Source organism: Brachyhypopomus gauderio, chromosome 1 (genome assembly GCF_052324685.1).
Source record: "Brachyhypopomus gauderio isolate BG-103 chromosome 1, BGAUD_0.2, whole genome shotgun sequence".
In the NCBI taxonomy this organism is placed as follows: domain Eukaryota; kingdom Metazoa; phylum Chordata; class Actinopteri; order Gymnotiformes; family Hypopomidae; genus Brachyhypopomus; species Brachyhypopomus gauderio.
In genome coordinates, this window is record NC_135211.1 from 19,367,324 (window position 1) to 19,394,394 (window position 27,071).

Below are 27,071 nucleotides of genomic sequence, written 5' to 3' on the forward strand. Positions count from 1 at the left end.
TGCAGGAAAAGCAAGAGGATTTACTGGGCAGCAACAGTAAAACACAGAGATCATTAATATGAGTTTCTATAACAGGAAAAGAATATGTAATACTGTAGTTACTTGTTTCCAACATCCTCTCCAGACACTCTGTGTCCATCAACTATCGTGAAGGCTCCAATGCCTAGCAAAGAGAGGAGATGTAGGGAGGAGATGTATGAAGGAGACGTAGGGAGGAGATGTATGAAGGAGACGTAGGGAGGACATGTAGGGAGGAGACGTAGGGAGGAGACGTAGGGAGGAGACGTCATTCGTTGCTCATACGGTCATATTTTGAATTGGATGCGTGGAGCGCTCACGTACCTGGGAGAACCAGGTTCTTCAGTATTTCGGTACCGGACGCGGTAGCGTTGATCAGACATACGTGTGCATTTTCAAGAGCATCCTGACCATGATCTCCCCATAACCTGACAGAGATACAAATAATAAAACTTAATTGAGGTTAGTGGCAGGTTTTGAGCTCACTATACTGTATGAAAACACTCAGCTCACGGTTAACGATGACAGCTGACGGGACCGCGCGAGTTAACGAGCAGTGCGGTTAGTGAGGCGGGTGTCACCGGGAAGAGAAACCACAGCTTTATCCGCGCTGACCAACCTGGCTGTGTGGGCTAGTTAGGGACCTGAGTGACCTACGAGCCGGGCTGAGCGGTAGGTCCGCTGGGCCCAGTGTCTGAAGCGCCAGTGTTTCTGAAGGGAAGCGCGTCCATACCAAACGTAAACACAAGAGTCATAGTTTACCTCAGCTGCCTGTCGTATCGCTGCTCTTTGTTCGTTTTGTGATCCGCCATAGTCACATTTACACTTGGTACAAATCCAACCGGCAAACTAGCAAGCTAACAAGCTAGCAAGCTAAGTAACTAGTACACTAAACAACCCACAGCCGGTCCGCAGATTCGTCAAACACAAACTAACCCGTCCGCAGATTCGTCAAACGCGGCGGAACCTGCGATCCTGAATCACCCGCGCGCCTGGTCTCCACTCACATGGGCGCGCCTGTTCTCCTTACGCCACTCACCAGGCAAATATATTATAGACGCATAAATCACCTTTATTTGCTTATGACAATTAAGTAGTCTCTGAATATTTAACAATTATGGCTGAACATTTTATTAGCCGTAGTTTATATAATTAATTTCATAAAATAATTACACCCCCCTCCCCCGGTGTAATGGATCGTCTCATATAGAAGCGTCTAGGAGAAATACAAGGTAAATCACCCGCTTTACTTTTACTTTTCTTCGGTTTTATTTTGGACGCGTCTAGCGCCCCATGTTTTCGTCATGTAATTACAATTAAACGAGAAAACAATATATACATATATAATTTTAGAATTATACATAGCCTGGTGACACACCATATATACGCGTTTCAATTCCGCCCCTTAACTATTGGTAAGGATCCAGTGGCTAATGATCAGAAACACACGGTGATGCCACAAATTGGTATTAAAATCATATTTTGAAATGGCTGCATGGAGAAAACAGGTATTTAAACTAACGACACACATACAATTTGTTCCACATTCAATTCAACATAACAATTAATAAATATAAATGTTTGTGAAATGTACCTAGTACTCGTTTAAAAATAGAATTAAAAAAATGCAAAACCTTTTTCCACTAGAGGGCGCCCAAAGTCGATTAAACAAATCACTATCATATTAGAGAAGTCTTTACCGAAGGGTCGTTTCTACACTAAACTTAACGAGAAATGTCGTTTTGAAGGATATTCGGTGAAAACTGGTTAATTTAGATCATGCGTTGTTGAGTACCAAGAAATAACGCGAAGTTCAGCACTCTGCGTATACTCGTCAAGTCACGTGTGTAAACAAGTAAGCCACGTGGCGAGTGAACAAGCGCTAGTTTGACAGCTGTTTTTGGCCGGAAGTAGAAAACCCGGACTCTGATTTTGACAGGTGAAAAGCAAACGTTCAAATGTAGGTTAAAGTAGATTAATTGATCAGAGAAATAAATAAATAACTCAACTATTTCCTTCAACATAACGTGGTAACAGAGTTACATTTTAAAGCGTCTAAACTGTTAAAACAGGCTTATTACAAACGAATTGTTTTTGTTCATTATTATGAGGATTGCACCGTAAGTGATATTGCTTAAGCAGTGGAATAATTAGCAGTGTCAGGACCATTGGAAATTACTTTAAGTCTGTGTTCACGCTTAACCAGCGTTTGTAAAACTTGTCTTTAGTTAAAACAACTTGAATCTTCCCTGTTATGTTTTTGTCCCGGAAAACATTGTAAGATAGAACTAAAACTAATAATATAATTCTTGTCTGAGTGTGTCCATGGGGAATATGAGATATGAGTGCATGAGGGAGAAGTGCAATTTTTTTTGGAAAAGTGCAATTTTTTTATTGGAACACAGCCTGATAGCACATCTAGTCTTGAGGAGTTTGTGTGTGTGTGTGTGTGTGTGTGTGTGTGTGTGTGTGGTGGAGGGGGTGGGGGTCATTAAACCTGCTAATAGTCAACCTGCTAATGTGTGAGCTCATTCTCTATAAGTTGTAATGCTTGACCTAAACAAGAATATAAAGGTTCACTCCACACACATACTCCACTGTGCAAGTGAGTGCTGCTCACTCATGTCCAGAGCTGAAGAGCAGAGCTAAAATAAGGTGATCCTACAAGAAGAGCTCATGAAGCAAAGCGAGTAAAACTACTGCTGTCTGGCGTCAGGTAGCGAGTTTCACTGCTTCTTCAGTGTTCCTTTACTGACCCAGGAACAGTGGTTAGAGTGTGAAGTGTTCTTAACCCTGATGACCTGTAACTGCACTGGGAGCTGTGGAAACTCTCCGGCTCTCAGATTGGCGGGGGTGGGGGAACAACATGTGCTAACACAAAGGCAGCATTTCAGATGAAGACCTCCGCTAATGGGAGTGTGGCAGTTGTTCTCTGTGGAGCTGTGTCTAGGTGTGACCGCTGCCTATAAGGGCACCTGCTGCTCTGGGTGGGGGAGGGAGAACGCCTAGCAGCTGCCGCCTGCCCGAGGGGCCCTGCCCTGGGGCAACTCCCTCCTCTACAGCCCCAGTCTGCAGTGGAGAGGGAGGGTGTGCTGTCTGTCTGGCTGTCTTGAACACAGCTCTGATCTGCACATACTCTGTGGAGCAGCACCAACAAAGGAGACTGTGCTTAGAGATACATGCCACTCTTGTTCTGAGCAGAGTGTGAGAATGCCATAAGAAATCATTGTTTTCACTATGGATCTTGACAAAAGCATGACAAGCTGGTCTGGTAGATAAAGCTGCTTAAAGCTGCAATTGTTAGATGATATTAGGATAATTTTTTTTCCAAGATGAAAAAAATTCTGAAAGGTACCCCAGGGATTTGACCATTGTCAAGACAGCATGTGTTGGAGAAAGTGTGGTCCGTGTCCCAGATGTCTGACGGACACAGCATCACACTGACATCTAGTGGATTAGCATCTGTAGACTCTTGTTGCGTCTGAGCCTGGATCTGCGAGCAGAGCACTGAAGGACAGCCATGACAGGCCCAGACTGCTCTTACTCCATTTTGTGTTAGAGGTTTAATCCCCCACACAGTTTCTCCAGATGCTTAAGGCCACAATTAGCCATTTGCCACAGCTTAGTCACACTTTAAAATGTGCTTCAGTGCAAATTATTAAAGAGGGAGAAACTTGCACAGACATATTTACTTGTTACATGTACATGTTACTTCAATTTGATCTGAAATATTAATTTTATGAAGCCTTTTTCTAGTAGACCATACAGTAGGCAGGGACATATAGCAACATTCCTTCCCACTTATTTTGAAACTGGGAATAAATCTAATCAGTCCAGACTACCTTCAGCAACAAACATAGTATGTTTGTATGTGACCTTTTATATACTGGATGTTTCTGTACATGTGCTTTAGGACAGGAGAACGTGACAGTGTTGGAACATTAACATTCTTACTGAAACACTCATTTGTTTGCTGCACATTTCAATGTTAAGGTCACACCTAAAATAGCTTAAAAGAAACATTACATTTTCATAGACACCGAGAACCAAGTTACAGCTAGATTTGAGGAATCAAAACTCAGAACACCTGTGACCGTAAGATCCTACTGTAGACTTTGCCACCAGCAACTCTGCCTCTTCCCCCTTTAAGCACAAGGCTGTGCTAGAGGACAGAGGTGTGTCTGCAGACATTTGTGTGAAGTCAGAGAGCAATAAAGAAGAAACTAAATTTAGACTTTTATTTTGTCTTATAAAATAAGAGAAGTAGCAGCATCTCATTTAAAAACAGATAAAAATTGAAATCATTTGAGGCAAACAGGGAAAAAAAAAAAAAAAAAGTTAAATCTTGTAGCTTCCATAGTCACTGCAATGACAATAAAAACAATAGTCCATTACGATCCATCAGCACTTCCAGGTAAGCACGGTCATAATCCTACATGGCCAAACATCTGTAGTTCTCCTCCTCTCCCCATCCTCATTAGCAGCAATCAGGGCAAACAGAACCACACCACGTTTCAGCACGTGGTCTGCGCTTGTTCACCCAAGAAAAAATATATATATATAAACAAAAACAAAACCACCCTTAAAGGGCATTTCAAGTCTAGATAAAAATAAGAATAAAATAACATATCTGCAAGGTGTGCATGCTTATGTAACTGATCCTTGTGTATATCCTATAAAGGCACTGCTTTGCCATCCTCCAGTTGTACATTCTGGGCTGTGGCCCATCGCACGGTCGAGGGAACATGGCGTCAGGAGAGTGAGCCTTCGGGCTTCTCACTGCTGGGAGGTGGAGTGAGCACTCCAGAGGGAACCTGGGACCTCTGGCTGTGTTCCACATCCACAAGCTGATATGTGTAGACTTTCCCCTAAAGAACCAAAACAGGAAGACTCAGAAGACAGGACGATAACACGTTTGCATTCAAACCACGTTCACCGTTTGCACTAACCAGGCTGCTAGTGTGTTGCCATACAATCAGTTTCTAAACCTCTTAAAATCTAATTTAAAATTAAGTTAGCATCATCTGGGCTAAGCCCCCCAGAGCCCCTGAGGGAATGCGCGCGCACACACACACACACACACACACACACACACACACACACACACACACACACACACACACACTTACCAGCCAGTCCAGGTATGGTACGTGGGTTTGGATGTTGTGTGCGTCATCTGCTGCGATGCCTTTGAACATCTTGAGCGAGGAGCTGCCTACTTCACGGATTGCCATGGCAAACGGCACCATCCATCTCACACACGACTCCACATCACACCACTTCAGCCCTGACACAAACACACACACACCTCAACTTCAAATCCAGCTAAACCGGGATCTCAGATTTACATCTGCAGGGACAGAAATGTGCCTCCTACCTGAGACCTTCATGACCAGCTCCAAGGAGGAGAAATGGAACAGGGCTGAAGCTGCCAGCAAACTGTAGGAGAACTCAAGGCTCTTTAGATCCAAGATGCACAAGTTCAGGAGCTACATGAGAAGAAAAGCCACAGATGGTACAGTCAAGTATCACTGTAGTCAATGATGATGAACATAGTTGCCTATATCCCTAGCAGGACTTTGGGCTGATGGGTTAACAAAATGGTGTACAAAGCTATGAAAGAGGTCCTCCTTTCTCTGCTGGACTTCACCACCAACAAGAGAACACTATAAATTCAACGAGAGCGCTATATATTCAAGCAATCACTGCACTGACGAGCATTAATGGAGATGAAGCTGGGGGGTGACCATCATACCTCAGTGATCTGCACAAACGTGGACTGTGGGTACTGAGGCACAAGGACGGCAACGCTCTCCTTCAGGTAGGCCATCTGCATGTAGATGTTGAGCCACGCCACTGGGGTCAGGGGGCTGAGGCTCCAGTTCAGTTCCTGAGGAGGAGAAACACATGGAGAAAGGATTAAAGTTGTGTTATTGTGTTGACCTATAATAGAGAAGTGAAACAGAAGCTGAAGTGAGTTTATGTTGAATGTCTAAATCACAGGTGTCAAACTCAAGGCCCGCGGGTCAAATGTGGCCCGCCGCGGCATTTTATGTGGCCCGCGAGAGCTTAAAAAGCCAAATTGTCCAAAAAAAAAAAAAGTGAGCAAAAACTACATTTCCCACAATTATGTTACCCGCGAAGTGACAGCATCTCGACCAATGATCTCGACACTGCAGCGTTTCCATATCGATGCGATTTTCCCCAATAATTGTAATTGAGAAATACAAATAATGATCCCAAAATGTCCAGGAAGAGAAACGTCGATGCAGATAGAAGGGTGTTTCAAGAAAGATGGGGAAGCGATGTTTGCGCTTCAAGGAGAAAAACGAGTATGAAGCGGTAGTCAAAGAGTACAATATACATCGGCATTTTGTGACTAAACACGGAGCTAAATATGCCAAAATAACCAATCAAGAAAAACGACAAATTGTCAAAGAATTAAACAGAATGTGTTCACAACCACAAATGAAATGGCAGTAAAAGCTTCTTTGTTGTGGCTGAAGAAATCGCCGCACTTAAGTCTTTCAGAGGGAGCATTTTTGAAGCACAATCGCCATTTTCACAGTTATTTGATATTTCAAGTTTTGATCAAAGTTAATGTGATATATTTGATCAAATTTTCTTTATTCACTTGGATAGTTTGATCGTTGACTGATGGAGTAATGTGGGTTTCATAACCTAACAAATTTTAAAGGATTTATGTTATAATAACAGCAACAAGCTAACATTTTTTAACTTTTTTTTTACATTTACGCAAATATATCTGCAATATTTGTAACTTGAATAAGTAATAAATTCAGAGGTATTTAACATTAAGGAGTAGGTACATTAATAATTTACATATGACCCTCTGTGGGTAACGATTATGCTGATGTGGCCCGCGGTGAAAATGAGTTTGACACCCCTGCTCTAAATGGATACCTTCATTATGATGACCTCCATATCAAGGATCTCTTCTTCTGTGCAAGCTCCATCAGTAACGTACGCAAACTGGTGAACTTTGGGAGGGTAGATTTCCTGTAGACAGAAAAAGGGGCCGTTCAGTACACTTTACACTGTGAGCAGTAACACGATCCTATGCCTGAACTGATCTATGCACACTCAAAAGATATTTTGTATTAGTTATTCTGGCTTTGTGCAACATCAGCCTGGTGTGGAGTCTGAAGGGACACACCTCCATTTTGGCAGCAATGAAGAGTGCAGCAATGCCGATGAGCTGCAGGGTCGTCTTCAGCACGTTTTCTTGAGTGGCCATGAAGCGATCAAAGTAGTCCTGCCCCAAATAAAACGTTTCTCTGTGGAGTTTGTAGACTTCGCAAACCTGAGAGGAGCAGCAAGATAAGAGGTTTATGAAAAAACAAACTGAGGGTGGAACGTAAGACCTAATCCAAAATGAAGCCATCAGCAGTGAAAAGGACGTGGATTATAGCAGGACACCAGCAGGTCGTGATCCAATCAATATGCCTTTGAAATGAATGATGGCAGAGCTGTAGCCCATTACTCAGCAGAGCAGACGAGGGGACGTGTAGTCCCATAATCAGATTAGATTAAAATGTGTTAATGGCATTTGACGAGTGTTGACCAACCTCCATGAGCCAATCCAGTAGAATAGCCCTCATTTTGGGTTGAAGAGCAGGGTGTCTCTCCATAACGTGGGTGTTGTGAGCATAGAGGGTCTCTTTCCTAAGCAGGTTGTTCCACACATCATCTTTACTTGCCCAACTGTGGGGACAGAATTATAATACAAACACAAAAAAATTAACTCAGCACCAGCTTTAGTTATGTACACACATACATACACACGCCATACAAAGCTTTAAGCCCATCTGGCTTTGGTCTAATTTAACAAAAGCAACCATGCAATACTGGACTCCATCACGCACTCAGAGGCGCTGAACCCCAGAGGCCCCAGGTCTGAGTACATTATGCTAGCCAGGATCACAGCATTCTCACAATCCAATATTAAATCACATTTTGTGAGTACCAAAACAGTCGCCCATTGGATTGTGAGGACAGACATCTTTAGCAAGCCTCCTGTTCTTCAAATAGGCACACGTCCATTATGTTTACAAGCAGCTCGTGTTGTACCAAAACGCTCACCAGAGAGAGGGCAGAGGAGTTGGCCGTGTGGGGGTAATGAAGACGTTTCTGGAGGTGTACTGGGTGAATCCCATACTGCTGATGCCAACCGGTTCCTCAACCTCTTCTGGCACTGGAATCCGACTACACGGGCTTGGATAACCTGTACAGGAACTCCAGCAGGTCTGAGCAGGACCCAGAGAAAGGGGGGTGGAGGAGAAACACATAAAGAGGAGTCCCTAGCATATAAAACAAGTACACCCACCCTCCAAACAGTCTTCAATGGGACAATATCAACACCAGTTTCACTACCACAAAGGCGCCTTTCTCATCACCGAAGACCACTGACAAGCACATTTCATACACAAAGCAGAGGCAAATAAGCCAGGCTGTGATGTAATGGGAACATAGAGGTGGGCAGAAAAAGTGGAAACACTATTCAAACTTTTCTTTTTTTCATATTTAGAAAGGGGGAAAGAATGCTGTGAGCTGGAATTGGATGTAGGAACGGCTCAGCTCACGCCGTTCAAATCCAACTCCACTTTGTGAGTAAGAGGAGTGAACAGGCCTGTGGAGCCTGATGGCAGAGAAGCTCCGTGTAACCCAGAAGGTTCTTCCTACCTGCGGTGGACACTGCTTCTTCTTAGTCATCTCCGCGAGTTCCTCGTCTGGATCTTGTAAATGCTGCATGATCAGAAGGAGTAGTGACCGTGGAGTTTATGACCGTGCTGTTCCTGTTTTATCCAGTCTGAAAAACGAGCTATACTTACTACTGCAACGTCTGCCTTTCTCTTCCTTGCCCGCGCATTCGTGTTCCTCGGTCCATCCGTAGTACACTTCAGGTCTGCGTTGAGTCTGAAACAGGCCGAACCACAGAACCGAGCTGTAAATGCAGCGTGCGTGTGCCTGGCCAACTGAGCAGCTCGCATCTACAAGTTTCCATGGGACGGACTGTCAAAGCATGGTCAAAGTATACGAAACCGAAACTTACATTTTCTTATTTGGCATTATATCCACGATCTTGTCTCCTTTGACTAGAGAGAGCCTAGAAAACAAAAATATGGAGTTTTTAAACGGAATTTAGCGATATTTCATTAGTGTTTAATCCCAACCCCCACAACTCTTCACAAAGCCCAGTACGCGCAGACGCTCTCAGCGCGGGGAAGGAAACGTAGCACCATTTTAAGGCCAGAAAACTACACCAAAAATGAAAAATAATCGTTCGTTGTTACCTTCGCGCACAACACAAAGGATATACATCTAGTTAATGAACTAGGAGACGTTGATTTGTGTTGTTAAAACTAGACAGAACTTTCCATTTCTCTGCCCAGGGGAGTCAGAAAATGGCCGAGCCCGTGATATTCCTCATTTACACGGTCCCGCTCTTGCTAAATTATCACCAATCTAACGAGTTTATTTTGCAATCCCACTGATTAAAGTGACGAGAAAGAGGCCGGTCGTTAATTATTTTCATTAAAGCCTGCAACAAATGTTTTAAGTTTATATAACAAGAACGCCAACGAGGAAGCGACAGAGACCTTACCTCAAGAAGATGCTCTCTCAAAATGAACTTCTATCAGCCAAAACTGCTACTTGTCGCGCTGGTGCTATTTGTGGCTCATTCTGTCCCGACGGACGGAGGCTGATTGAGTACGGCGGGGTTGTGAGTATGTGCGGGAGTGCCGCGGGGTTGTGAGCGGGCGCGGGGGATTTTGCGCCGTGTCTTATACGCGCGGAGGGGCCGTCGGAGCGGGTTTAACCTCACACTCACACTCTCACAAACAGCGCCTATCGCCAACGGTGTCCGCGGAACCCTCTATATCAGAACACGCGTCTACTCCAGTGTCATCATCTCCACCACGTCCTTCACTCTCTATAAAACTCATATTAGTTTTTAAACATAGTCGAAACGTTGCCGGCTCGGTGGGGGCGTGTTCGGGTGACGTCACGTGGGCGGGACCCGTCGAACCCGGAACTGCGGCGAGCACATGGCTAACGCCAACAAGAAGTAAACAAAGCGAGATTTCTCTTTTAAAAGCTTGTTTCGTGGCGCGTTTGTGTTAATATGGTGCGAATCGTCTGTGTTTGGGGGTAAACGATCGACCGTTTGGCATGTCACGCTCAGTAAAGATCATTTAGATGACTATTTTTCGGTTTTGTTAAAAGCCGCGAAATCAGCTGGCTGAGCCCGCCGTGTTGGCGGATGTATTATTAGTGGGATATTACTGCACAGTCACCAGTATGAACGCGAACACTCATGGGTGTCAAATGTATGACTAGAAACATGAAACGATTACAGTGGATGTCACTGTTATTAGGCCTGGTATGATCGTGTTCCAATGTTGAAACCCTAACCTTGCAGATAACCTTTCACCAGTCACATGACAGGGGTGTTTTTGTAAAGAGTTTTCCGACAGTCTAGGGAAATGAAGTTTTTAAACCTTTTCGGACGTTTGAAAACAAACATAATTGGCATGGTTCATGTGCGAGCCTTACCTGGTAGGCTGTACAGTTTGTATTGTACTGTATATTGTATAAATGCAGCGAAAAACAAGATCGAAGTGTTTTTGAACTGTTTCTTGTAGGCACCCCTTTGAGTAGAGCCACTATTCCCGAGATAATCGAAGAAGTCTGTCGGGAAGCGGACATTTACCATCACGCAGGCCTCGTACGTAGATCTGTCCAGCTCACCGAGTTTGATTTGAAACTGGAGTAATCAGAGTTCGCCTGAGTCGCTCACGGCGCTTCTAAAGTGGACTTTGGAGAATTTGCGAATATGCATATCTCAACCACAGGCCTGTGTCTGCTGTTAGAGGTAGATATAGTATGTTAGCTACCATTAACAATGCAGACAGGAGTCCACAATAAGTCATGAATATGTCTGTTATTATCTAATATAAAATATAGCTGTTTATTTCTGATGTCTCCTATGCAGTTTTTGGTTGTACCTAGATGTCTGTGTAGGGGAGGAGAGTAGATCTTGATGTCTTATATGGTGCCCGTGTTTTGCGTGGTCATTTCCATCATTTCTGAGACTCTGAAATTCACATCACAGCTATGCAATTGGGGCTCTTCATGGGGCTTCAGTCACGCTTGAGTTGATTTAATCTACACAGACGTGTATAGAAATCAAGTACAGCCTGTGAGAAACTGCGGGGTAAACTTTTATTTCTGATATCTCATATATGGTCATTCTTTAGACCAAAAAAACGTTTTGCTTCTGCAGGGTTAGACCAAGCACAAATCTCATGTCACTGACTGACGTCATTTCAGGTCATTTGATTTCATTCCCTTTAAAATGTATTATTGGTATTATGGCTCGCTCCTGAAAACCTGTACTATGTGGTGTTCTTGACACTTTTTTTGGTATTTGTTTACTGGTGTCATTGTTGCCCATACTGCCCCACTGTTCCTGTGTTTACTGGTCTCATTGTTGCACATACTGTCCATGTGTTCCACGTGTCTTTTCAATAGGATGGGCTGATTATTGAGAACATGCATGATGTCCCTTACGTGTTCGACGTGGGTCCAGAGGTGTGTGCGTCCATGACGGCCGTGTGTGCTGCAGTGAGGAGCCTTTATCCCTCTCTGCCCATCGGTGTACAGATACTATCTGCTGCCAACCAGACTGCTCTAGCGGTGGCTCTTGCTGCAGGTGCCTGGGTGACATGAACACATAATACTACATTCTTCTACTAGTGTGGTTCCAGTTTAATATTGATGTGACCTGGTGGTTCATCAAACCACCACATACCTCTTACCCAAGAGCTCCATGATTGGGCAGAATGTATATATATGGAACAGTACTGTGACAATGATTAAGGAGTGATATATGTCCAGTACTGTGATGATGATTAATGAGTGATATATATCCAGTAGTTGAGTAGGAGTGAAACATTTAAATATATGTAAATACTTTTAAATTGGAATACTGTTAAAAAAATCTTTCAACAAAATAAAAATACAAAAGCTCTACAGTGGTGTTTGGAAGAACTGCCCAGAGCTGTTACAGAACATCTTTCAATTTTCTGATATTGCAGTGCTGTTTTAGTGACTGATTTAAAGTTCATAGTACAATCTCCAGGGCTGGATTTCATCCGAGCGGAGGGCTTCGTGTTTTCCCATGTTGCTGATGAAGGTCTCCTGAATGCATGTGCTGGAGCACTGTTGCGTTACCGCAGGCAGATTGGAGCAGAGCACATTCAGATCTTCACCGACATCAAGAAGAAACACAGGTGAAGTGAGCATCCCACACGGCCTTTGTGTGGACATCTACACAGCACAGGCATCTACACCGCACAAACATCTACACAGCCTTCCTCCATTCAGTGCGTAGGGAGTATTCAGTGCGTAGGGAGTATTCATACATACTGAATACTCCCTATGCACTGAAGTATTCTGTGTGTATGGAGTACTTAGTATGTAGGGAGTATTCAGTGTGTATGGAGTATTCAGTATTTGGGGAGTGCTGTCACTCTTTAATGACATGCGGTTGGTGTTCCTGCAGTGCTCATGCGTTGACTGCAGACGTGAGCATCGCTGAGACGGCCCGAGCTGCTGAACTCTTCCTGTCAGACGGCCTGATCGTCACAGGACCTGCCACTGGCGTTCAGGCAGATCCCGCTGAGCTGAACGGTGAGCTGGCATGCGGGCCCCTTATTCAGACACTGAGGACAGACGCCAAGGATGGAAGACACTGTCACTGTTGTGCCCCACTTTTATCTAGCGGTTAATTAAGTGTAGGTCTGTGTTAAATGTGTTTGGGCACCAGTGGTCTTTTTTAATCAGTCCCATAACTCCAAGCTAGCACATTATACATTAGAATAAAAACATTCCTAATGCAGTCCTGTAGTGCTATACATGGCATTCAAGAAAAGTGCAGTCCATGTCTGGTACATAGTCTCGAGGTACTCTAATGTATTTTCTTCTTTACCCGTTACCGAAGAGTCATGAATCACTTTACTTATGCTCCTATAGGGGGCACTAGCATGCCACCCACTGATCCTGTCTGTCAGAGTGAAGCTCTGTTTCTGTGCAGTTCCTTCTGACTTAAAGACATGTGGATATTCAGCTTCGACACGCCTTCCAGAAGGTGTGATGAATGCTCATATATGCACACAGGCCTGTATTCTACTATGGGACCTAGCGGTTCTGAGAATGGAAATCAGTTTCCAATTTGCTCTACATGGTTGGGCATGTAGGGATTATTAAGCTCTGTGTCAGCGTGGTGATCTGAGACAAACATTCATTTTGGTGGGAAGGGGTTAATTATGTGGGGATTCACTGCTTGCTTCTACACAAACAGAGGTAAGACGGTCACCTTCCCTCTCATTGCCAGGATTCAGTTTTTGGTTTTTGAACACATAAAAGAAACAGCAAAACCAACACAGACATCTCCAGATGATCTATCCTGACAGATACACACTGTAGCCACAGGCGTTTAGTGATGAGAACCAGTCACCACTACACATTCTTCCTGACCCCGCCTTCCAGCACACCACCACTGGGAGTCTGGAGAGTGTGGACTGGCCTTAGGAACTGGTCTTACAATGGAAAAGAAGCTGTACATTCTCATTTGGAAATGATGTGAATGTTGTTCCTGCAGAGTCTGTGCCATGAAAATGAATGAAACATAATTTTTAAAGTGTATAATAGAATATATAGCGTAAAATATTTACCTTAACTGTGGACTGCATTGCTGTTTGCAGCTTTTCCTGACACATAATGCATTAATGCAACACTTGACATATTCATTGTGCAGTCAAGTGTTCCTCTCCATGTTCTGAATAGTTATCTGTCTGTAGACTGTGTATAGGAAGAGTTTGGTGGGGGGGTGTCCCCTTGGGGATAGCTCTGTTATCCCTGCTGATGCCCTATATTCTGCACTGCCACTGGACTCTGCTTGTCTCAAATAGACTAATATAGACTGCACACTGTCCTAATATAGACTGCACACTGCAGACTGTTTATAAACTGTGACTCCAGACAGGTGCTAAGTGTATCTACGTGGAAACGCAGGCATGAGAGCTGCTGTCCAGCTGGCATGTTTGGCTCACTACCTGATTGGTGGAGATCCACCAGGCCTGCTGCCTGATTGGTGGAGATGCACCAGGCTTGTTGCCTTATTGGTTGAATTCCACCAAGCTTGCTGCCTGATTGGTTGAGTTCCACCAGGCGTTGGTGGATGTTGCATGGAGAGCTATTTGCCTGGGATTCCTTGTTTCTCCACTTTGTTGTCTGTTTTAATCGCCCAAGGCATGAAGAAACTATACACAGCATGTGGGTCTGGATTTGTAACTGTATGAAGTGTACGAAAGGTTTAATGCACTTTTTCACTTGTGTCCTTCTGTGACCTGATGTTTGAGTTGGGCTTGCACTTAGAGCTGCCTTTGTACATCCACTTAATCCCAGCACATTGTGTGTGAATGCTCTGCACAAGTAATCACTGACCTCAGACCTGATCAGACACGTTTCTCTCTTTATTTTTCAGAGGTTATTCACTCTACAAGACTCCCTGTGCTGATTGGCTCAGGGGTGACAATTGACAATGTGGAACACTACCTGGATGCCAATGCCATGATCATTGGCTCCTATTTTAAGAGATGTGGTCGTTGGGACTGTGATGTGGATCCAGAGAGGACGAGAAGGTTTATGGAGAAAATCCACAGTCTTCGCAAGTGAGGAGCTCCACAAAAGCACCAAACCTTCTCAAAGCTACATCAAGGTTCTGGTTTACATGAGGAAAAATCTACTCAGTTTTTGTTGTTAAATTTCAGACAAAATCCTCACTGTGATAATAAAACAGTAATAAAACATGTTTATTTTGAAAGTGATTTTAAACAAATATATTATTGGATACAAAACACTAACATTTAAGTAATATATACAAAGTGCATTAACAAAATGCAGTAACCCCAGCCAATGTAGCAAGTATGTCTGTGCTGGTTAAGAGTAAACGGGCCACAACACCAGGGGTCAGACACCACCACCACCTGCTTCAGCAGTGCGAACCACCTTGTTCTTCTGCTTTATATATATATATATATATATATATATATATATATATATATATATATATATATATACACACATATATATGAAAATTCTGGATCAGTTTCACACTTGAACTCTGTCAAAGGGACTTGAGCGCATCAGCTACAGCTAAGCTAAAAGACATCCAGACATCCCATGTACTGCTGCGCATAAAGTAGGTCCTAGATATACATGCTTCTCTTACCATATTTCTCAACACCAGTGGGATTAAAACATGATTCCCATATATTCCTTATATCAAACTACAGTAATTTCAACCCGTGCCATCATCCCCTGAGAGTGGCACAGGGGAACAGCTGGAGAAAACTTTCCACCAGCATTGAAGTTGAGGCAAGTTGATTCACATGTGTTGTTCATTTATTCAGTGGTGTAAGTGGTGTAAGGTGTAAGTGGTTTCGGGACTATCAGTAGTTGTACAGACGTTGAGTAGGCTGTTTAAAGTGTCCGTAGCGGCGGTCCGTTGGTGAGGAGCGTGTCCTGGTCATGTTGTGCCTGTTGAGGGCATTACGGTTCAACTTTCTGTGCTCTGCATAAGTTCTGGCACGCTGCACAGAGAGTAGTAGGGGCCGGCAGGGTTGAGGTAGGCCACATTCTGCCATCTGCCATGAAACGTGCCTGACCGGCACTGGCCTGCAGGGGGCGACACACAGCCAGAGTGGCAGCAGGGCAAGTGCAGCATGCTGAGGTCGTAATGTAGAACCAACTACACTGACATTGTCATGGAGCAAGTGCAAAAGCAACAGTGAACTGGTATAGAAGACACATTCACTACGTTTCCCTCCCAGAGCGTCAGAAAAAAACAACAGTGAATGAGCTGCACTGACACACTGACTGTAACCTACTGACCTGGGAGAGTCGTCATCTTCATCACAACTGTCTTCCTCCTTAAATCTCTGCCGACGCATCTGATACACAGACATGCTGGGGTGCTCAATGAGCAGGTTCTCCAGGGGATCTTCCTGAGTGAGGCCTACACACTGGTTCTCTGCACACACCAGAGGGCACATTGACATTACTCTGTTTATCTCCAGATTACTGAGCTTCCAGTCGGTGCAACTATGTATATTGTAAGCCTTCTGAATGGTGTGTGTGTGTGTGTGTGTGTGATGACCCAGGCTTCACCTTGTATATTAATGATGACCCATTCACCATCTTCACACTCCAGCAGCTCCTCACAGCTCTCATTCTCCATGACCAAATCCGTTCCCTCCTCTGCGTTGCCAAGGAAATGGGCAAATATTTTACCAATCATCTTTTTAAATAGTCGTCGTCTTGCCTCGCAAATGGTAATCTGTAAACAACAGAACAATAAAGTTATGCTGGTTGAAGATCATTTCCACATGTCACTGTTGTAATCAGAGAGGTTGCTTGCACTTAAGATCATGAGAAGACTCGGCGTGTTCACAGCATGCCCTCGGGCTGGGAACACGCTGAACCCAGGACTCAGGTGGTGCACTGGACTCTCTGGACTCTCTCCCTTTAGCCCAAGCAGTTTATTTTTAACACCGTCTGGAATTCTGCTCCTAATTTAGAATGTCTTCAGAAACAAAAAAAAAACTAAATGAGAGGTCAGAAAATCAAAAACGTTACAGTGTATTCACTGTAGGCCAGACAAGGGATGAAACAAGCCTAAAACATTACTCTGGTTAACAAAGAAATCCAGCCTAAAACATTACTCTTATTAGCACACACTTTATCCCATGAAAAAACATCAACCTGTAAGATGCATGTGATTTACATGCTGAATCCAAATGTTTACAGAATGGCTCTCTCACCCATGTGAGTATACACAGTACTCACACATTGGTTTGTGTAGTATGGAAAAGTGCTACCAGGGACAGCGGAGACCCTTGCTGTTGGCAGACTACTAGACAGGGGCCTTCCCACGACCAAGTAAAGGTCAAAATCAACCACCAGTGGATATTAGAATTACATTTGCACATAGTTTAAATGTAATAACCTAATATACGTAACTTAATAAAATATATGTAATATTTATGAATATGTATACTTCTTGTAAAATGTAAAATTCAGTGTAAAACACACTATGTATTCCACTTATTTTAGATTGTGGTGTGCAAAAATGTGAAATTTCATTGCCCAGGGTTGTCCTCTATCAGAGCAGGATCGTCCTCTATAAGACCAAGATTGTCCTCTATCAGACCAAGATTGTCCTCTATCGAACTCTATCTAATTAACTTTAAAGTTAATCTGTTGCGAACGGAAATAATGACGATATTGGACCCCCACCCCCCTGAGGGAAAAGGAAACCTGCTTTCCGTAACTTTGTTCTGCTATATTTCTCTGCAGGCTAAAACTCACCCTTTTTGGAGGCGTCCACAGAATTAGTCAACAGATTATTTTCCCCAACCGCATGTTTGTCTTTGTGTGCTCGACTCTCTCTGATAGCGCGGCACAGCCCAGATCTACAGCTGCACGCACTCGTCTTTGTTCAAGACATGCGGACAGTTATGAGGTAATATTAAACGCTTTCTCCAGTTATGAGGCAGTAATAAACACTTTCTCCAGTGCAAAGCCTAGATAACAGCAAAACAGCCCACTTTTGCCCTCCAAAACATTCCATTTAAACGGAACGGGTATAGCACAACGGGGTATAGTAAGATGTTATTTTGCAGGTTGAAGTGTTGTTGGTGTGACTGTGTTTACTGGTGCAGAAGGTGTGTGAGCCTCTGGGCAGAGCTGAAGCCCTCTCCCTAAACCTGCCGAGGGCACTCAAGTATTTGGGTTGCACGTATCTTACAACAATCTGAAAAGAATCCTTGTCACCAACATGTGTTTTTATGTCCTTATTTTACACGTCTCCGTGTTCTGGGTTTGTTATAGGTACAATTTCAAATATTTTGAGTGCAAAAATATTTACCAATAATATACAATTAGTCATTCGCTTGTCTTTTCAGGAAAAATATACTCCACTTCTTTTGATGTTTATGTGGAATACTGTAATCATAATATCACCAGACACAAACAGCATGGACAACAAAGGATAGCTTACTCAAACTTCACATTTTAAATCTAATCTAATTCCCGAGTAGTTTTAGATCAGATGTGAAGTAATCCTACCTGGATAATAGAGCAACAAACGAACGATTCGGCAACAGTGTTGAAGATGTGGGGCAGCTGTGTGCAGGTCCTTCCTCACTGAAGAGTCCCGACTTGTTTATGAACGTGAAGCTCCGCCCTTTATCGGCTCGCGCATGTCAACGTCACCGAGTTCCACTTGTAAACAAGCGCTGCGCGTGTACATCCGCCCAGTCAAGGGTCTATATTCTCTGTAGACTATAAGGCAGCGACTGACTTTAATCAAGTGAGAATTTGATGAAGCTAAGCGTATCAGCTGTCTCCAACGCGAGTGGAAGAAGGACCTGTGCATGTCCGAACTTGTCCTGTAAACTTAGCCCGTCTTGTAAACGCTTTTGGAGCAGGTAGTCCTGCTCGGCGTCACACACACGCCCTTTTGAACTTTTCCGTGATATATCGTAACGGTTTCACCTCACCACTCTGCGATTTGTAAAGATTATTGCTACGTTGTGGATTAACATCTTAAGTGATTGCATGCAGACATAAAACAGTGTTTCTATCAGAGGAGAAGAATTAAATAGAGATAAAATACGACCGTGGTTTAGTGTCACTTGTTTTAGAAATGTTGTGACGGTGTAACGGTGACTGATCCGTTTACCGCAGACGGAGGGACAGCTGTGCGCAGCGCTCGGGTTACTTCACAGCTCCACAGTACCGTTCAGTCTAAACACATCATCTCACTTCAAACGTTTAAAATTGTAATTGTACTAACAATGTTAATGGACTAATGGTACGTATGTTTAAAACCTTTAAGTTCCGTCACGTATGTGAGAACTACATAGAAAAACGTTAGAGCGACTCGGTCTTTGTTTCTGCTTTCTTTGTTTATCTTTAATATTTTAATCTTTAAACAAATGTTATTCCCGGTCAGACGGATGTACTGTGCCAGCCTGGGTCCCTGATACTGATTCTGATAATTGGCTGCTCTCTGCCCCCAATAAGCTCTCTCGCTGTCTCAACAGGCCAGGAATATTGTAACGGACCCCGGCAACCACCTTTTCAACCTGCTGCCTTCTGGCAGACGTTACAGGTCCATACCGGTCAAAACAAACAGACTCACAGTTTCTTTCCAAAAGCCATCACAATACTAAATGGGTATCTGCACAAACTGTGATTGTCTGTGGGCTGTGTGCCTTATCTGTTGTCTGAGTGTTGTATGTTTGAAAACCCCTTTGCACAATAGCGCTTGCACAACAGCGCTTATATGTTTGAAAACCCTTTGCACAATAGCAGCTTTTCTTTCTTCTTTGCACACTAATTTATTTAGGTTTTTGTCGATCATATGTTTACATATTGCACCTTGTTCTCGTCATTATATGTTTACATACACTTGTAAGGAGCAGCTTTCCAATCTCGTTATACTATGTATACTGTGTATGCTGTGTATAATGACAATAAAGGCTTTCTATTCTATTCTATTCTATTCATAAAAGTAAAACAAATAGAAACAGTTATTCCTGGTCAGACGGATGTACCGGGCCAGCTTGGGTCCCTGATTCTGATACTGATTCATAAAAGTAAAAGAGAAACATTCCCGGTCATGTGGGTCCCTCTACTGATTCATAAAGATAAAACAGAAACAGTTATTCCCGGTCAGACGGATGAACCGGGCCAGTGTGGGTCGCTCTACTGATTCATAAAGATAAAACAAACAGAATCAGACGGATGGCTGAACTGGGCCAGTGTGGGTCCCTCTACTGATTCATAAAGATAAAACAAATAGAATCAGACGGATGGATGAACCGGGCCAGTGTGGGCCCCTCTACTGATTCATAAAGATAAAACAAACAGAATCAGACGGATGGATGAACCGGGCCAGTATAGGTCCCTCTACTGATTCATAAAGATAAAACAAATAGAATCAGACGGATGGATGAACCGGGCCAGTGTGGGTCCCTCTACTGATTCATAAAGATAAAACAAACAGAATAAGACGGATGGATGAACCGGGCCAGTGTCGGTCGTTCTACTGATTCATGATGTCAGCTTATTTCCCGGAAGCGCCAGACAAGACACTACTGCAGAAAACGGGCAGTAACTTTAAATGTTCAAACGTTCTGCTAGACCAAATAATTTGCATAATATACAGCTTCGTTTCATTAATGATGCACATAACCTGTCAATCAGATACAGACTCTCTACAGCGTTGTGTAGTTTAACAAGTGAATAACAGAAAAGGACAGATTCTGTTACTAGAGGGTAACTCAAAAATCCCATCAAGCATTGCGGCTCTCGTAGCGAAAGTGAAGCAGGAGCGAAAAGCGACAGCAACTCAACACAGAGCAGGTAAGAAATTATTCAGATACTAACCTAACTACTACACAGAGCAGGTAAGAGATTATTCAGATACTAACCGAACTACTGCACGGAGCAGGTAAGAGATTATTCAGATACTAACCGAACTACTGCACGGAGCAGGTAAGATATTATTCAGATACTAACCGAACTACACAGTCAGAGTGAAAGGGAAAGGCAGCGTGGATATCAAAATATCATTGATATTTGATCAAAAATTGCGTCTTAGTAGGTTCATTCTAGTCCAGTTGCAGAGTTAGTTCGCTTTGACGCCAGAATGATGCAGGAACTCTCCCCTAACCCTAATCCTAATCCTAACCCTAACCCCAACAACTCACACGATCATACAGCTGCCGAGTCAAAGAGCGCAGACGCAAATGCGGCTCCCCACCTCATGTTCTTCTGTAGTATTCTTCCGCGCAGCGTGTTGTCTGCTATATTGTATCCACTACCAATGTACTTTGAATATAATAAAGTGTTACAGTAATACAAGCAATGGAATAAAATAAAATAACTCAAATGAAGGCACGACCCAGCTTCTTCCCCTTGTGTAATGTGGTGAAGGGTGTCATTACTGGGAGTACTGAGAATCAAGAGATTATTAGTTTAATTGTCAGACTAGAACAAGAATAATATAGTCCCCACAAACAATGTCTATATTATTGTTTATGTCATGAATGACTGTATAGAAATTGTTTTTTTTCCTTATTAATTAACTGTCATTTTGGGCTTGATATGTTTTAAATATAATAGCCATTGCCTTATCTGCTTTAAGGCAAGAAGCTCATGTTTTTGTTCAGACCGTTTGTGATTTTATGTTTAACAGGATTCCCTGTGACTTTATTGCTTAAAGAGATCCTGTTACTTCTGTGATGTTTCTGCGTATCTACAAGTCTTATATCTCCAGGTCTCACCTTATCCACATCTCCAGGACTGTATAGGAACCGTTCTGCTGTTGTGTGGTTGCTTCACAATGGCCCAGCGAGTGGAAGATATTATGAGACTGTGCTGTGAGGTATCAGCAAACCGGCAGATGAAGGCAGCAGTGAAGAACTCTGGGAAGGGTGCTGCTGTTGCTGGAGGAAGCGCGTTTGTAGGGGGCCTGCTGGCAGGACCACCAGGGATCGCTCTGGGTAAATAGTACTCTTTATTTCTATATATTATGATTTAACCTTTAGCTCTGAGTAAATAATACCCTTTATTTGTATAGATTATGATTTAACCTTTAGCTCTGGGTAAAATAATACTCTTTATTTTTATAGATTATGATTAAACCTTTAGCTCTGGGTAAAATAATACTCGTTATTTTTTTAGATTTTGATTTAACCTTTGGTTTTGGGTTGCGTTTCCTAATAACGAACAATTTTAGAGGTTTACAAACAACTTGAATGACTTTAAGACTTTAAGAACACCAATTTTACTAGTGTTTCCCAAAAGCTTTCTTAGACTCCAAATTTCTGAATGAGTTTTATGTAGTTCTTTGTTGACTCCGCCTCTGCATATACACTAGAAAAACCGAAAACCGAACCACTGATTTACCTTAATTTTTTCATTATTATACCATAAATATATAATTAGGGAAATAAGTAATAAGTAATATATCAAGCCTATAAATGCAAACACAATTAATATTTCATGCATCAGTACAGAAGCATTGCAAACTGCACCACAAACAAGATTTTTCCAAGGATGAACTCATCCAAATACAAATATTATATATATATTATATATATATATATATATAGGAGATAAAAAATTAGCAGGACAGGATTTTTTTCAGTGATTGTTATATTTCCCTTATTTATTTTTCAAGTAGTGAGTGAATGTAAAACGTGAACACCAATGAATACAAGTTCACAGAACACTAGTCTATGTTTACAACATATAATGAACAACAAACACACATCAGTGTATGAAAAAAATGCTTCATGTTCATGCATTTTGGCAAAAACCTTTAGCATCATTTGCCTTTGTGTTTCCAAGCCAGCCTGGTAAAGTCATTCTCACCTGGTCATTCAAGGCAGGAGTAAGAAACTTCAGAGTAGATACCTGCTATCACCCAGTACATGTATCCACCAGCACATGCACCATCCCGGTTGGTCCAGATTAAGGAGTCATGGGTACTCTCATGTCACAATGTCCATAAAGATGACTTGGTGTTTGCATAAGACTTGCACATTCACCTTTATGTAGTGGTGGACATTTCATATGGGAGGGGTGGGGAGCACCGCTCACACCACCCACATCACCTAAACTAACACAGTAGTATGAGTAATATGAGTTGTAGTATGTAGTTTTGTAGTTTGAGCAGGAATTATTGGATGGGGAAATGTACTCTTATGCTTTTATAATAGGGCTCAAGAAGTTGAGAGTGTGTATGAGGATCATTGTGCCATCCTGATAATTGCAGCAATCCTACAAATTACTGTACATGAAATTCTATTCTGATTTCATGCAATGCATCTGTAGTATGTGGAACTGTTCTACATTTTGGTCCATCTGTATGTGGAAGTGTTTTATATATTGGTCCATAGCACAGCAGTGCTTTAGTCACAGCATGCACACATTGGGATACAGCAGCTTTCCTTTGATCATGGACAACGCAGGAGTCTGCAAGAGTCCATCAGTGATGTCACTTTAGTTTCACCTTACTCAAAGTTACTTATATATGTCAATGATTAAATCAGTCCATTTGATTGGTTAAGGCATGTCAAGCTAATTAGGCTAACTTTAGTCATTCCTTTGCAGAGACTTTAACAGTTTAACAACAAAAACATCTTTTACACATGTGCAGATATCATCTCTCCCCATCTGACCCACTGCTATAAATTTACGTGTGTATATATAATTTCTGTCCTTTAGACACAGAAAGCTCATGGGGAAATGACAGTATGTGGTGTATTTTTAAATGGAGTTTGTAATCACAGCTTGGCATGTGGCTGAGACAGTTTACTGAGGAGTGTCAGATAACTAGAACGCTCCTTTAATTCCATCACAGCCCCCCAGTCAGTATATTGTTGCTAGAGATTACATGAGAAGAGAGACCATTAGACTCCTAACATGCTTGTATGGGTAAGAGTAGCTCTCTGTTCCTGAGCCAGAGTGACATGTTCACCTGAGCAGCCCAAAGGAGGAACACAAAGCAGACAGCACGTGGAAGATGAGCTCATCTCTGTCTCTCCATGTAGCTCACATGAAATGTTCTGGTTTAAGTGAGAAGGATGTTCAGAGTTCTACAAAGAGGTTCTGCAAGAATATTCATCTCAGTGAACATCCTACGATCATCTCACATTTCTGTTCAAATATACACTTAATTTCTTCTTTTGACATATCTCTGTGATGGAGGAAGTGAACCTTTATTTTTTCTCAGTAGATTTAAAACGGACCATCTCCGTCACATCACACTGTAAACATTCTAACATACAAGAATATCAGAGAAGCTGTATGTAGTTTGGTGGCACTGGAAGATTGTACTTATTGACTTGCCAATTTGCCAACTGTGACGTATTCCCCTCCACATATACCCATCTGCACAGTGATACACACACACACACACACACACACACACACACACACACACACACACACACACACACTAGGGGGCTGTGAAGCACATGTGCCTAGAGCAGGGCACTCCTAGCTCCAGCATCCAGAGTTGGGTTAAGTGCCTTGCTCAAGGGCACTTCAATCATAGCCTAGCTGTGAATCAAAAATATAACCCTCCAATCACAAGATTGGCTCCCCTGCCACTAGACCATGGCTACTTGTGTTATGTAGTTAAGGTAAAACCCTTTATTTTTTCCTTACTAGAAACTAATTTTAACTGCCTGTTTGCTGTTTCTGTAGGAGGGGCCATTGGGGGTCTCCTGGGGTGCTGGATGACTAGTGGTCAGTTTAGACCTGTCCCTCAGATCATCATGGAGCTACCCCCTCAACAGCAGCAGAAACTTTTCTCTGACGTGATGGCAGTTTTAGGCACACTAGACTGGACAGATGTGGCTCAGCTGCTGATGATGGTCATGGGCAATGTGAGTCTACAGGAGCAGATCGCAGCTGCTGTTCTCAGCTATGTCACCAAGGAGCTGAGAGCTGAGGTGCGGTATGGAGATTGACCACCAGAGGGAGACTGCGAATCTGCTAAATTATTTTGAATATAAACGATCATTTGAGCAACGTGCCTTACTTGTTTATTAATATAAACAAGATGTTTGTGTATTTTACAATCTGGTGTAAGGAGGGAGAGTGCACTCCGTTATTTGACTTAAAACGTGGTTGGTAGAGAGCTCAATGGGTTAAATATTCATGATTGGCACAATGGCCATTTTTATTTATAACAGAAGCATTTTGAATTTAATTTGTGTTTTAAGACAAGTTTTTGTTTTGTCTGGACTGGTATGTTGTTTTGTATAATGTATAAGAATAGAACAAAATATTAATATGAAATTGTAACATTTGAATTTGTAAAATAAAGAATACAATCATTATTATTCCATTATATACTCTTATTTTTCTAATTAAACTATAATTTAGAAAAAAATACAAACATGTGAAAGTAAATAATTTAGGTAACAAACATTTACCTAAAGATATGTGCGATGTGTTTAGGTCTCAAATTACAATTCAGAACTTCATATTATGAACAGGAAATGGTGCTTTTGGTATGTGTAGTGGTTATGAAAAAGTGCATCATATCTACTGTGTACTAAACTCTTCCTCTCTGTCAGCGTGTGGTTGCTTCAGAGATGAATGATCAGTTTTCGTGTGGTTTTCCTAGAAATAACATGTACAGCGTGAGAACTGACCTGCTTAAATCCTTTCTGAGAAGTCAGTGCCAGAGCATAAAGTGTGAACGTGTGATTATGGTTCTGGTGAAGTGCGAGAGAGAAGGCCAAGGCCAAAGTGGACATGTACCCTGAGGTGAGCTGGAACAGAAACACTGTGTGTATGTTCCCTGCCACACACACACATGTTGCTGACATGTACCTTGTTCACACACATGTATGTGATGTCACTTTATTAGGTACACCATGATTGCACCAGGTTGGACCCCCTTTTGCCTTCAGAACTGCCTTAATCCTGTGGCATAGATTCAACAAGGTACTGGACACATTCCTCAGAGAGTCTGGTCCATATTGACATGATAGCATCACGCAGTTGCTGCAGATTTGTCAGCTGCACATCCATGATATGAATCTCCTGTTCCGCCACACCACAAAGGCGCTCTATTGGATTGAGATCTGGTGACTGTGGAGGCCATTCGAGTACAGTGAACTCATTGTCATGTTCAAGAAACCAGTTCTGAGATGATTCGTGACTTTATGATATGGCGCGTTATCCTGCTGGAAGTAGCCATCAGAAGATGGATCCACTGTGGTCATAAAGGGATGGACATGGTCAGCAACAATACTCAGGTAAGCTGTGGTGTTGACATAATGTTCAGTTGGTACTAATGGGCCCAAAGTGTGCCAGGAAATATCCCCCACACTATTGCACCACCATCACCAGCTTGAACCATTGATACAAGGCAGGATGGATCCATGCTTTCATGTTGTTGATGCCAAATTCTGACCCTACCATCCAAAAGTCACAGCAGAAACCGAGACTCATCAGACCAGGCAACGTTTTTCCAATCTTCTATTGTGCAATTGTGGTGAGCCTGTGCAAATTGTAGCCTCAGTTTCCTGTTCTTAGCTGACAGGAGTGGCACCCGGTGTGATCTACTGCTGTAGCCCATCTGCCTCAAGGTTCAACGTGTTGTGCACTCAGAGATGTTCTTCTGCATGCCTCGGTTGTAATGACAGGTTATTTGAGTTACTGTTGCCGTTCTATCAGCTTGAACCAGTCTGGCCATTCTCCTCTGACCTCTGGCATCAACAAGACATTTGCACCCACGGGACTGTCGCTCACTGGATATTTTCTCTTTTTCGGACCATCCTCTGTAAACCCTAGAGATGGTTGTGCATGAAAATCCCAGTAGAAAATCCCAGCAGTTTCTGAAATGTTCAAACCAGCACCAACAACCATGCCATGTTCAAAGTCACTTAAATCACATTTCTTCACCATTCTGATGCTCGGTTGGAACTGCAGCAGATCGTCTTGGTCATGTCTAACTGTCTAAATGCATTGAATTGCTGCCATGTGATTGGCTGATTCGACATTATTGCATTAATGAGCAGTTGGACAGGTGTACCTAATAAAGTGGCCGGTGAGTGTATGTCTCATGGTTTGTTCACACACACATATCTGACGTGGCTGGTTCAAGTGGTTGTATTACGCCACATTTGTCTACTCAAGAGAAGCCACTTCTTTCATAAGCACTGTGTGTGTGTGTGTGTCTATGTGTATACATATGTGTGTATATATTTAAAGTTTGTGAACCACTCAAACATGGCTAAAAAATGATTAAAATAATCTTATGTAATAAACATCCAAATCTTTATTTATAAAGCAGACATACCACATCAGGGACACAGAATACAGAGTGCAAATCTTCTTCCTCTTTAGACAGTCCTTGGATTTTTGCT

General features: G+C 42.6%; 5 protein-coding genes across 14 annotated transcripts in view; 2 read left to right on the forward strand and 3 right to left on the reverse strand.

Moving 5' to 3' along the window:
* nae1 (nedd8 activating enzyme E1 subunit 1) overlaps positions 1 to 993 on the reverse strand; it is a 5,478-nt gene extending 4,485 nt beyond the window's left edge. Inside the window, exons 1-3 of the mRNA XM_077000755.1 lie at positions 781 to 993; positions 343 to 446; positions 103 to 163 (exon numbers count right to left, since the gene is read on the reverse strand). Coding sequence (XP_076856870.1) covers positions 103 to 163; positions 343 to 446; positions 781 to 830 — 215 coding nt within the window. The 5' untranslated portion in view covers positions 831 to 993. The remainder of the gene's footprint in view (positions 1 to 102; positions 164 to 342; positions 447 to 780) is intronic.
* Positions 994 to 4,266: 3,273 nt separating this feature from the next.
* ccne1 (cyclin E1) lies at positions 4,267 to 9,944 on the reverse strand. 2 transcript variants are annotated; one of them, XM_077000778.1, is made up of 12 exons: positions 9,333 to 9,471; positions 9,092 to 9,145; positions 8,871 to 8,955; positions 8,722 to 8,784; positions 8,122 to 8,285; positions 7,608 to 7,743; positions 7,196 to 7,342; positions 6,943 to 7,038; positions 5,774 to 5,908; positions 5,396 to 5,507; positions 5,148 to 5,305; positions 4,267 to 4,886 (listed from the first exon to the last, which is right to left on the reverse strand). In XM_077000778.1, the coding sequence occupies exons 2-12, from the start codon at positions 9,106 to 9,108 to the stop codon at positions 4,770 to 4,772; spliced, it is 1,230 nt and encodes a 409-aa protein (XP_076856893.1). In that variant the 5' UTR covers positions 9,109 to 9,145; positions 9,333 to 9,471; the 3' UTR covers positions 4,267 to 4,769. The 2 variants fall into 2 exon arrangements, with proteins under 2 accessions (XP_076856893.1, XP_076856884.1); XM_077000769.1 differs by lacking the exon at positions 9,333 to 9,471 and adding an exon at positions 9,644 to 9,944 and having other exon boundaries at positions 4,268 to 4,886.
* LOC143510915 (uncharacterized protein F13E9.13, mitochondrial) lies at positions 9,482 to 14,990 on the forward strand. Of its 6 annotated transcripts, none has more exons than XM_077000790.1 (6): positions 9,482 to 9,767; positions 10,686 to 10,768; positions 11,575 to 11,755; positions 12,173 to 12,335; positions 12,608 to 12,735; positions 14,591 to 14,990. In XM_077000790.1, exons 1-6 carry the CDS (start codon positions 9,653 to 9,655, stop codon positions 14,779 to 14,781), a joined length of 861 nt encoding a protein of 286 aa, XP_076856905.1. In that variant the 5' UTR covers positions 9,482 to 9,652; the 3' UTR covers positions 14,782 to 14,990. The 6 variants fall into 6 exon arrangements, with proteins under 6 accessions (XP_076856905.1, XP_076856913.1, XP_076856945.1 ...); XM_077000798.1 differs by having other exon boundaries at positions 12,185 to 12,335; XM_077000830.1 differs by lacking the exon at positions 9,482 to 9,767 and adding an exon at positions 9,949 to 10,108 and having other exon boundaries at positions 10,686 to 10,915.
* Positions 14,567 to 18,394, reverse strand: LOC143510943 (tumor protein p53-inducible nuclear protein 2). 3 transcript variants are annotated; one of them, XM_077000845.1, is made up of 5 exons: positions 18,235 to 18,391; positions 16,526 to 16,690; positions 16,276 to 16,444; positions 16,000 to 16,138; positions 14,567 to 15,783 (listed from the first exon to the last, which is right to left on the reverse strand). In XM_077000845.1, exons 2-5 carry the CDS (start codon positions 16,535 to 16,537, stop codon positions 15,558 to 15,560), a joined length of 546 nt encoding a protein of 181 aa, XP_076856960.1. In that variant the 5' UTR covers positions 16,538 to 16,690; positions 18,235 to 18,391; the 3' UTR covers positions 14,567 to 15,557. The 3 variants fall into 3 exon arrangements, with proteins under 3 accessions (XP_076856960.1, XP_076856969.1, XP_076856978.1); XM_077000854.1 differs by lacking the exon at positions 16,526 to 16,690 and having other exon boundaries at positions 18,235 to 18,394; XM_077000863.1 differs by having other exon boundaries at positions 16,276 to 16,690; positions 18,235 to 18,369.
* A 1,839-nt stretch (positions 18,395 to 20,233) lies between these two features.
* LOC143510955 (protein C19orf12 homolog) lies at positions 20,234 to 25,034 on the forward strand. 2 transcript variants are annotated; one of them, XM_077000883.1, is made up of 3 exons: positions 20,234 to 20,538; positions 21,441 to 21,680; positions 24,394 to 25,034. In XM_077000883.1, exons 2-3 carry the CDS (start codon positions 21,521 to 21,523, stop codon positions 24,657 to 24,659), a joined length of 426 nt encoding a protein of 141 aa, XP_076856998.1. In that variant the 5' UTR covers positions 20,234 to 20,538; positions 21,441 to 21,520; the 3' UTR covers positions 24,660 to 25,034. The 2 variants fall into 2 exon arrangements, with proteins under 2 accessions (XP_076856998.1, XP_076856990.1); XM_077000875.1 differs by having other exon boundaries at positions 20,235 to 20,538; positions 21,479 to 21,680; positions 24,394 to 25,031.
* Positions 25,035 to 27,071: the final 2,037 nt, after the last annotated feature.